Genomic DNA, 12,132 nt, shown 5'->3' with positions numbered 1-12,132 from the left:
CCTGATTCAGTTTGGGGAGATTGTAGGAGTCTAGGAATTTGTCCATTTCTTCCAGGTTGTTCAATTTGTTGGCATATAGTTTTTCATAGTATTCTCTTATAATGTGATTTAATGTTTTCAAAATAATTCTGTGCCAGTGAAGAATTGATAGTTTTTTACACAGCAAAATCTCAGTGAATTGTAAGCTCTTTGAGGCCAGTCTGTCTTATTACTGCTTTATTTCCAGTGCTGGGCTTAAGACTTACAGACTTGGCATATAATAGTGTTCCATTTGAGAATCACCAGTTTGAAGCCAGAGGGAGTATGAAAAGAGAAAAGAAGGTCTTGGATTGACTCTTGGTGGGTATTCATAGTTAACAGAGAACAAGAGGAGAAACAGAAGAGAGATGGTTGAATTCTGAAAACTACAACTGGGTGTTTTAAAAAAACCAAGGATTGAGAGTTTGAGGTTTTTTAATTCCTGAGAAAGGAGTAATACATAGTTTCTGATGTAATAGCAGAATCAAGCAAAAAATAGAAGTATTGGTGATACTTCAAAGTACATTGTCAAGAGTGTACTTATCACAGAAACCAGATTCCAGAGACCTAAGGAGGATATGATTATAAATTATCAGTTTAAGGAAATAATTATTTGATAATAGCATGAAATTCAAGTCAAATTGTTTTTTAAAAAAGGCATATAAAAACGGCAGAAAGAGTCAAGGAGGGAAAAGATGCAAGAGAGAGATGGGACACATGCAAATACAAGATCCCTTGGATCTCAAGAAGAAATGGGATCAAAAGTGCGAATTGAAGTCTTTAGCTTTTTAAAGATAGTTACCTCTTTGTCTGAGATAGAAGGAGGAGGAGTGAACAGGGTTGATATATTCAGGTACAGGGATGCAAATAAACATAGAAGGATGGCTGTTATCCATCTAGTCTTCTAACCAGATGAAAATGAAAGATAATGAAGGGACCTTTAAAAGATAAAGTCTACAGGAATAGTTCTTAACCTTTAGGAGAGGAATGTCAGGGTGTGTGGAAGGGGTCTAGTGTAGTTTAAAATATTCCACATGTGATTGTAGATTCTGATAATATCCTCCTTGCTCCCTTTGAGAACCACTCATTTATGTCACTTGTAAGGTTTTATCAGTAGAGAATTAGCACACATGGATAAAAGAATTTTAAAGAGTTTAATTGACCTTTAGCTAGAATTTGTGGTGCTTTCTTCTGCATGGTAGTAATTATATGAGAGTGATAATTTTTCCCCTATAATTCTCAAGGTGATGTTTTATAATAGATGTTACCTCAATGATCTGTTTGATATATTTGTGTGCTTTTCATCTACTTGATAAAAACTGAAACTATCAACTGTATAAAATATCTTTGGGGGGCTGGCCCCATGGTGTAGTGTTAAGTTCAGCACGCTCTGCTTCAGTGGCCTGGGTTTGCGGGTTTGGATCCTGGGTGCAGACCTGTACCACTTGTCAGCCATGCTGTGGTGGCAACCCACATATAAAATGGAGGAAGATTGTTACAGATGTTAGCTCAGGGCTAATCTTCTTCAAGAAAAAAAAAGAGGAAGATTGGTAACAGATGTTAGCTCAGGGCTAATCTTCCTTAGCAAGAAAAAATGGGATGTGACGGTAATTAAAACAGTTTTTCCTAGTTTAAAATATATTTGGTCAGGTAAGGTATATATAAACAAAATACTTAAGTAGTAATGTCACTTAGTGCCAAAATTCTGTTTAAGCTTAGAATATGTAGATTACACTGTGGTGGTATTTTTCAAACTGTGGACCCAGGGTCCATTAATGGCTCATGAAATCAATTTAATAGCTCACAACCATTGTTTTTCTTTTTTAATGGACTCAAATAAACTGGAGTGCACTGAATGCAGTAAGAAATATTTGTGGAACTTTTCAACATATGTATGTATGTATCTGTGTACTGAGTTGGGTGAAAGACATATTTTTTACTGTGGATTGCAGTCACAAGTGTTGGAAAACCACTGTAGGTTGTTTTTGAAAATGAATGTGTACATTATAAATCTTAAAGTCTCTTATTTTCATCTGTTTGTAGAATTCATTCAAGTCTATATTGACATCACAACTAACCATATATATTTTGTGTGTGTTTGTGTGTATATCAATTTATATATGTGTGTGTATTTTTTTTTCCTTAATAGGTGCAATGGATGAGCTTCATAGTCTGGATCCAAGAAGGCAAGAATTGTTGGAAGCTAGATTTACAGGAGTTGCAAGTGGGAGCACTGGGAGCACTGGCAGTTGCAGTGTTGGAGCTAAAGTGAGTAAGACTGTAATCATTTGACATTATTTTCTTGTATTAAATGATCTAAAAAATATTTTGTAAAGGATCTCTACCTATGCGCTTAACAGCAAATTATTACTTTCTATAATTTTTATAATGTATACAAAAAATTTTAGTATTTGTAAACCTGATTTCTAATATGGCATAACATATTTTAGGGGCATTATGTTACATACAGCTTGATAGGTTTCAGGGGTAAAAAGGAGTTTGGTAGATTGTACTGCCTATTTCCCATTACATAATTTTTAACCTTTCCAATCCTTTGTTTCTTTTTTGCCCCTATCACCCATATTCCTATCTGTATATGTTCCTTTTTGTACATTAATCCACGTTAATGCTTCTAACTGCTGCATACAACTTAATAGTGTATCTGTTAGGCCTTCCAGTGACAGACATCAGGTTGTCTTCAATTCCCCACTACCTCACACTGCATTGAATTTCTTGTGCTCGATCTCTTACTGACCTTTGTGAGCAAAATTGAATAAATAGTGCAAGATTGCTATTGTACAAAAACAGTTGTACAATACTAATCTGCACTTTCAGCAGAGTGCATGAGTATTTCGATATCCTCAGAAACACTTAGCCTCATCCATATTCCTTATTTTTGATGGTTTAATAAAATATCATCACATTGTTTTACTTGTACCACAAGTTATTTTGAGCATTTCTTCATCTGCTGTTAACTTTTTGGGAGTCTCTTGTAAATTGTTCCAATTCTTTGCCCGTTTTACTGTCAGGATTACTGTCTTTTTGAAACTGATTTTCCCATGTTCCTTGTATATTCTACATATTAATTCTCTTTTGGTTGTCTACAGTGCAAATAAATTCTCCCATTTTGTCATGTCTATTAACTTTATTCATGGTATCCATCATTGTATAGGATCCTTGTACAGAACTCTTTGCTTTTGTTGTAATCAAACTCACCAGTTTTTTGCCTTATGGTATGTACCTCTGATGTTTTGACTAACTTGGTATACTAAGAAAAATAGTCATCACCATTAACCATCAGGGTCAAGTAGACCCTTTTGCTATTTTTGTATTTTAAGTTGTTTTACCAGTATTTTATAGCAGTAGGGATAAAGGTATAATGAAAAACAACTTTATCAGGAATTTTAATAAGAATTTAAAGATACTGAAAACCTCTTTGTATCAGGTAAGTTTTGGTGCACAAGCATCATAAAACATGAAGGATATTGTCATGTGTCCTTTGAGCATGAGATGATCCAGGTTCGTGTTGCAGAATATCATATGATTAAGTCCATTTGTTGAATGACTGATGAGAATATCATCTTTCCCTTTTCCTTAGAAATATATTGTCCAATTCATTGGTTGTTGAATTTGAGAAAATTCATCTAGGATAATGTCATTTGACAACTCTGAGATTTCACTTATATAGTAATGTCACCACCATCTGTTTTAGAGTCTAAAGGTGCTGTTATCTTTTTGTATTTAGTTTCCGATTTTTCTAATAATTATAAAATGTCTTCCTCTGTTATTTTCTTCTCTTGACCATCTTGGGTGGAAAATGAAAATTTTTAAATTCTCGTCTAGAGTCAATGAAACCTAAAATCAGACTACAAAGATAATGTGTCTAGTCTTAAAATTCTTGAAAGATGATGCAGTACTTTGGGCAACACAAGAACATGACTGAAAGGTGACAGTTTATTTCACTATTGCATCATCCTCTTAGGTCATTAAATCTGTATTGATTTTCTACTATAATAAATTACCACAAAGTTGCTTTAAAAAACACAAATTTATTATCTTATAGTTCTTTGTGGTCAGGAGTCTGACACCAGTCTCACTGGGCTAAAATCAAAGTATCTGCAGGGCTGCATTCTTTTCTGGAGGCTCTAGGGGAGGATCCCTTTCCTTGCCTTTTCCAGCTTCTAGAGGCCTTACCTGCATTCCTTGGCTTGTGGTCTCTTTCCTCCATCTTCAAAGCCGGCAGGTGTTGCATCTCTCTTACTCTTGGGAAGTCACATCTCCCACTGACCACAGCTGGAAAGGTTCTACACTTTTAAGTACTCATGTGATTGGATTGGCCCCACCCTAATCTGGGTATAATTTCCCTCAATTCAAAGTCCTCACCCTTAATCACATCTGCAAAGTCCCTTTTGCCATATAAGGTAACATTCACAGGTCCTGGGGATTAGGGCATGGGTATCACTGGGGCCATTGTTTTGCCTGTCATACCATCATAGTGGTTTTTGTTTGTTTTAGTGTGGTTGGGAATAATTGATCAACAATGACAAATAATAATGAAGTAATTCCTAGGATGATGTAGTAACAAAATATGGGAAAAGTAAGATGCCATAATGTATTTTAGATTTATGAAAGGTCCAGTGGGCATCTGGTAATTAACTGCAAGATAGAATGTATTTTATTCTGTTGAAAATAAATTTTATTTTTATTGTTTGGATGATTTCCAAGAAAGAATAAAAGTACTGAAATATTAATCTTTACAAATAGTTAGAACTGCTGGAAAAAGAAGCTTAAAAACTAAAATTGGGTCCAGTGGACCCTGATGGTCTTCTATGAGTTAAATACTTCGGCCCCATGCCTGGGCCACCAAGATATTCTATAGTTTCTTCTATTCATTTTATATTTTTACTGTCATATTTGCTCTTTAGTTCATCTAGGCCTCACCTTTTATATCATGTTGATAGGGATCCAGTTTTATTTTTGTCCATCTAGTAAACCAGTTTTCTCCACAATGCTTCTTAAATCATCTGTATTTTTCCACTGGTTAATGATGCCACTTTTGTCATATATTAAGATGCCATGTATATATACACATCTGTCTCTGAAATTTCTCGTATGTTCCTGTAGTCTGTCTGAATTCTTGTGCTAGTATCACATTAAAAAAAAATACTGTTGTATTTTGGTATGTCTTTTTTATATGTTAGAGCAAGTCTTTAATCTTCTTTTGTAAGTTTGACAGTTATTTATGGATCTTTATTCCCACGTGTAAAATTAGAGCATCTCTTCATTTGCTTGGTGGCACTTGGGAATTTTTTTCTCTATAATAGCTTATTTATATCTTTTTCCTTAAAAGATTCAAATAGAATTTTTATTCTGAATGCATTGAATTTATAGATTAATTTCAGAAGTACTGAAATCTTTATAAGGTTAAGTTGTCCCATCCAGATACATGAAATGTCCCTCCGTTTATTCAGTTCTCTCTATAGAGTTCTTAAGAAATTTTGGTTAGTTTTTATGAATTTTCTTTTTGGCTAATTCCTGTATACTTTAAAGTTTTTGTGGCTAAAGTATTTTTTATTATATTTTCTAGTTGGTTGTTGCTGACTAGGAGGCTTTTGATTTTTACAGGTTGGTCTTATATGTTAGCAGTCTTGCTGTTGGTCTCTTCTATTGACTGTAATAGTTTGTTGATTCTCTAGGTTTCTCTAAGAGAAATAAGTATCTTCTAAAAATGACAGTTTTATTTCCTATACCTCATATATATATTCCTTATATTGGTCATGACCTTCAGTATATGTCTTGTTCAAGAAGAATCATCTAAAGTTTCTCCATTAAGTAGAATGTTTGCCGTAGGTTTTATGTATAAGACCACGACCAAATTAAACGAGCTTTTCTGTTCCTGGTTAGTTTAGAAGTTTTTGTTCTTTTGTTTGTTTTAAAAATCATAAATGCTGTTGAACTTTATGAAAATATTTTTTGGTTCTTGATTGAAAGAATCATAAAATTTTTTCCTTTGGGTTATTAATGTGGTGAATTACGTTAATTTCTTTTTTTAATGTTGAACTTTGCAGTTCTGGGATAAACCCTACTTGATTATAATTTACTATTTTAAAAAATACATTTACTGGATTTAATACATGATAAATTGTTTTATTTAGGATTCTTACATATCTGCTTATAAGAGAAATACATGTGCAGACCTGACGAGTAATAGTTTAGTGAGTTTTGACAAACATGTACACCTGTAGTAATCCATATCCCTCTCAAGACACAGAACATTTTCTGTTTTATAAATCAGTACCACACTAGCCCCATGAAATGAGCTGCTTTCTCTTTCACTCTTTTCAACATCCTGTACATGATAGGAAATGTTCATGGGAAGATGGGTAAACATTCGCCTTAAAACTCTGTTGGCCGGGGGTTTGTTGGGAGGGGAGGTCTTTTACTACCATTTTAATGTCTTTACTATTATTTAGTTTACTAATCTATTTCATTTAAGCTTTTCAAACGTATTACTGTGTAGTTATAATACTTTTAAAAACTTCCTTTGTTATTTCCTTTCTGATCATTCTTTCATATTCTCCTTTTCTATTCATTTTTGCCAGAGCTCTGACTAATCTAATGACTATTTTAAAGAAGCTCTTCAGACTATTTCAGATTTTGGCTTTAATCTTTCACTGGTTTTTTTTCCCACCATTGATTTTTGTCTTCATAATTTACTTACTTGTTCTTTTGGGTTTTCTCCGTGGCTCTTCTTCCAGCTATTGAGTTGAATGAATTAGTGTATTTATTTATATAGAGACATAATTAACGTACAGTAAAACGTACAAATTTTAAGTGTTTAGTTATGATTCCCCTCCCCCCACTCCCATGGTTTTTATTAAGATATAATTTACATGTAGTAAAATTCACCCTTTTTAGTATATACTTCTTCTGTGAGTTTTCACAAATGTATACAATCTGTACCCCTACCACAATTAAGATATAAAATAGATCCCAAAATATTCCCCCATGCCCTTTTGTAGTCAGGTCCTCTAGGTTGCCCCTGGCAGCCACTGATCTGTTTTTTGTTCTTGGAGTTTTGCCTTTGCAAGAGTGTCATATAAATTGAGTAAGTATTACAATATGTAGACTTTTGAGTCTGACTTCCTACAACTTAGCATAATGCATTCATTTGAGATTCATCCATGTTGTATGTTCTCAATAGTTTGCTATTTTTTATTGCTAAATAGTATTCCATTGTATAAATATACCATACTTTCTTTTAACACATTTCTTCTAGATGAGGAACATTTGGGTTGTTTCTAATATTTTGAGAGTTACAAATAAAGCTGCTATAAACATTTGTATATTCCTTCCTCTTAGATTTGACAGTTGTTTATGTGTTGTAAATACCACAAATGGAGTTTTTCCTGATGTTTTAAAGTTACATTATGATGACACTCTGTATTCGTTTATTTATTCCTATTCTCTCAAACTGATATTTATGCAGTCCTCCCCCTTTTTTTCAACTCGTTACTTTGAAAAAAATGTTATACCTGGAGAAAAGTTGGAAATGTTGTGCAAGGAATACTTGCATGCTCTTTATCTGGATTTAAGAGATGTAAACATTTTTGCCAAATTTATGCTTGTATATACACACACATTCCTACCATTGCTCTCTAGTATTACTTTGGTCTCTGCAGTGAATGTGAACAGACCTCCAAGGAGCCTGCTTCATTTTAGTGGGGAATGGTACTTAGGAACCAAGCTAGGTATGCTTGTTGTTATGTGGTAGTCTCTTAGAAAGTAGAAGGAATGTAGAATCAACATTTAATTTGATTTAATATTATTAGGAATAATTTGATTAAGGAAGGCAAGGATCATCAGTGGATGCTTAAAACTGTTTAGTGAAATGTTTTGGAGAACAGTATATTTACAAGGTCTCAAAGTTTCATGCTCTAGATTAGTTATTAATGACAAAAGAGAAAATGTGCTTTTAAAATGGAGATTTTTTTTTGGTCACCACCATAATAAACAAGATTAAACTTTGCATTGGCAGTGTCGCAGAGAGTCTGACATTATGTGCATCCTGAGGTGATGCAATAGGAAGAACACGTATCACCTGTAGTTTTCATGCTGGAAATGTTTGATTTGAATTTAATCATGAGGAAATACTCCTGGGACATCCTGCTGGAGAGCTGGCCTGGACTTTTTAGAGTATTCAGTGCTGTGAAGAACAAAGGGAAGCAGAAGGACTCTTCTAGATTAGATGAGACAAAAGAGACATAGCAGCCAAATGCAATGCGTGAATCTGTGAATCCTCATTTGCTCTTGGATTGGGAGAAAATTAGTTATAAAGGACATTTTTGAGACAGCTGGGCAAATTTGAGTATGGACTGTATGTTGGATGATGATATTGAATTAATGTTGGTTTTTCTGTTCTTTTTAGGTAAGCTTGTATTTTAAGAATAGTCATTTAAATTTACAAACAAATATAGGTGAAGCTACAGAATGTGAGACTGTGGTAAGCAATGACTCTCAGAATGTTTTTTTTTGGCGGGGGGGAGGAGTAAGATTGGCTCTGAGCTAACTTCTGTTCCAGTCTTCCTCTCTTTTGTATGTGGGATGCCGCCACAGCATGTCTTGATGAATAGTGTGGAGGTCTGCGCCCAGGATCCGAACTGACAAACCCTGGGCTGCCATAGTGGAGCGTGCAAACTTAACCACTCTGCCACTGGGCTGGCCCCTCTTATAATGTTTTTATTTAAATTGATGGTGATAATGTGCTGGTGAAATGCAGTGTTATTGGATAGGCAAATTTTAATAATAGTAGCTCAGGCGTTTGTAATGTGGAAGTAAAAGCATTCTAAGGATCAAATTTCTGTTAGTGATAGTGCTCTGGGAGAGGAGGGACAGAGGAGAAAGAAAATCATCTAGGAGTACAGGTGATCTTTAAGATTTGACATATCTATAGAGAAAAACAGGGTAAGATGTTACTAAAAATAAAACGAAGAAAGTAGTAGGCATAAGCAACAGAGATACTGTCCATAGAACTTTCAAAATGCTATGATGGGGTGTAGAAGGAGGAGTAAAAAGAAACTTAATCCAGGGGCCCACCTGGTGGTGCAATGGTTAAGTGTGCATGTTCCACTTGGGGGGCCGGGGTTTGCTGGTTTGGATCCTGGGAGCGGACTGGCACTGCTTGGCAAGCCGTGCTGTGGCAGGCGTCCCACATATAAACTAGAGGAAGATGGGCACGGATATTAGCTCAGGGCCAGTCTTGCTCAGCAAAAGGAGGAGGATTGGCAGCAGTTAGCTCAGAGCTAATCTTCCTCAAAAAAAAAGAAACTTAATCCAATAAAAGTGAGGGAGAGAAAACGAGTAAACAAGAAAAATACTATATTTTTATCTATTATATAATATGGAAGAAATAAAACAAGTATATATTATCACAGTAAATGAGAATTCATCTGTAGGCTATTGACAAGAAACATCCCCCCAAAATGACAAAGATTAGAAATAACTAGAAAGAAAATATTTCCGGTAATCATAAAGAAAAAGAAAGTAGAACTGAGTGTAAATTTGAGATCAGTTTCTCCCTGACTCAGAGCCTTCCAAAGACTTCCCACTGCGTTTAAAGTAAAATTCAGGGTCTTCACCATGCCCTCATAAGACCCGCTGCTCTAGCTCTAGACTGACTACTCAGCTAACAGCTGTCCCACTACTGCACCCACACTGGTTTATTTGCCAGTTGCTGCAAACATACTTCTCCCTCACTTTATTAAAATTTCTGCTCAATCTCACCTCTTCAGAGAGACTTTCTCTGATCACTCTATGTAAGATGATACCTATATCACTCTAGCCCTTTCTCTGCTTAATTTTTTTTAACCTGCTTGTTGATTCCTTATATAATCCTGAATATTTATATATTTGTTTATTGTCTCCTTTCCTTCTTGTAGTGTAAATTCCATAAGCACTTGGACTTAAATCTTTTTTTTTTTACAGCTATATTCCTACCATCTACAACAGTACTAAGACCCTCAGTAAATATTTTCGAGTGGACGAATGTATATCAAGTAAAACATTGTTCAAAAACAAAAGCCTGAATGGTACAAAGATAGATATTTTTTAGGGACTAAGAATCCATGAAGAAGATATGACAGTTGTAAACTTTTATATATCAAATAGTTATAAAAATACACGGTGAATTTATTAAAATACAGTTTTGTGATGGATTTTAATATACTTTTAGATTTTGACTGTTCAAATATATATAAAAGAGCAAAGCTGTACAGGATTTGCGCAATATAATTTATAAGCTTAATTTGTTAGATATACATACAGACACAACAGTCAGTCTTCTTTATTCGAGGATTCGGTAATTGCAAATTTGCCTACTTGATAAAATTCATTTGTAGCCTCAAAATCAGTACTTGAATTGCTTTCCCAGTCATTCAAAGGCCTGTGCATATGTAGAGTGGTGAAAAATTTGAGTCACCTGGGGCTGAACAAAACAATACTGTGCCTGCGTGTTTCAGCTCTCATACTGTAAACAAGTGTTCTTTTTGCAGTTTACTTAGTGCCACATTTTTATACTTTTTATTGGTAGTTTCACTGTGTAAAATGGACTCCAAGGATAATAGTGCTGAAGTGCTGACTAGTGTTCTACGCACAAGAAGGCTGTGATATGTCTTAGGGAGAAAATACATGTGCTTTGGTCAGGAATGAGTTACAGTGCTATTGGCCATGAATTCCATCTGAATGAATAGACAATATATACTACATAAGATGTCTTTAAACAGAAACACACTTTTATATAAAACAAGGTTACCTGTTGATTGGTTGGGATGAAAATGAGACAAGAAGCTTTCAGGAACGTAAGCCTGTACATAGTTCCCTTAGCAGCAGTGATTCACCATTTGCTAATTCAGTGTTAACAATTGATAACAAAAATTGACTGGAGAGAGAAAGAACTTATATTCCATTATATGCCACTTCTTTTCTCTTACCCCAAGCTTGCTTCACCTGTTTATTTTACTTGCCTGAGATCCCTGTGGCATGAGTTTGTGGCTATATTCTAGGATTGCAGAGAGAAGGTAAAGGTAAATGTTATAAATTGTACTGATGTAAAGTTAAATGTATAGCTGTCATGTTTGGAGAGGGAGCTAAAAACTGTAAAGATCTATTTTCTTATTTACATAGGAGTCACATAGAGTTTAAAGAATAAAAAAATTTAAAGTTAAAATAACTTTGAAGAATGAAAAATAAGAATATAAATATTTCAGGAAGAAGGGGAAGCTGTGATGCCAGTGAACTAAATTCTTAATCTTTCACGGTAGGGTCAAAAAGGAATGTATTGAAATATAGCACATAAGTGGAATACTTTGCACCTGTTTGAAAGAAAGGAAATAGCAAAGGAAAAAAGGAATGAAAAAGCTATCTATGTGTTTATTTGGAAATTTCTCCAAGATATATTAACAGAAAAGAAAGCAATGCAGGACAGTCTGCGTAATGTTATCTTTTGAGTAGGAAGAGAGGAACCAAAGAATGTGTATTTAATTTGCTAGGGTAAACATTTAGCCTCTAGAAAGGTTCTGAGAAACAAACTGAAGCAGCCTGTTGATATTGCCTATTCAAAACTTAAATTAGAAACAGTTTTTTAAAAAGTGGTTCCCTCTGAATAGTGAGACTTCTGTGGGAGCAAGAAATTTATATTTCTGTAATGAATTTTTTTCCATGTGCCTGTGTTGCTTTTATTTTTTAAAAAATACCCCATGGGTATTTGCAAAAAAAAAAAAATCTGTTTTCTGTTTTGAAGGCTTCAAAAGTCTGTGAGTGTGTTTTGCATGTGCACATACTATATATACCTGAGTGTATAAATGGTTATGTACTAGATTTTGTCAAGCTTTTTTCTCCCCTCTCTGTGCTTTCCCCCAATTAATTTGTAACTTTTATAGTCTTTTTGTATTGAGACATAATTCGCATACTATAAAATCGACACTTTTAAAGTATACGTTTCAGTGGTTTTTAGTACTGTTGTCCCTCAGTATCCTTGGGGGATTGGTTCCAGGATCCCTTGCAGATACCAAAATCCATGAATGTTCAAGTCCCTTATCTAAAATGGTGTAGTATTTG

General features: G+C 34.5%; 1 protein-coding gene across 2 annotated transcripts in view; it reads left to right on the top strand.

Annotated features, from left to right (window-relative positions):
* The window catches only part of TLK1 (tousled like kinase 1), a 141,211-nt gene that overhangs the window by 44,610 nt on the left and 84,469 nt on the right, over window positions 1-12,132 (top strand). The window contains exons 2-3 of one of the 2 annotated variants that reach the window (XM_023623112.2): window positions 2,168-2,286; window positions 8,447-8,521. In XM_023623112.2, the coding sequence (XP_023478880.1) occupies window positions 2,168-2,286; window positions 8,447-8,521 (194 nt within the window). The remainder of the gene's footprint in view (window positions 1-2,167; window positions 2,287-8,446; window positions 8,522-12,132) is intronic. The other variant, XM_023623113.2, reaches the window with a different exon arrangement.

This window comes from Equus caballus, chromosome 18 (genome assembly GCF_041296265.1).
Source record: "Equus caballus isolate H_3958 breed thoroughbred chromosome 18, TB-T2T, whole genome shotgun sequence".
NCBI classification, from domain to species: Eukaryota; Metazoa; Chordata; class Mammalia; order Perissodactyla; family Equidae; genus Equus; species Equus caballus.
Note: the sequence above shows the minus strand (reverse complement) of the source record. Positions and strands in the feature narration are given on the sequence as shown.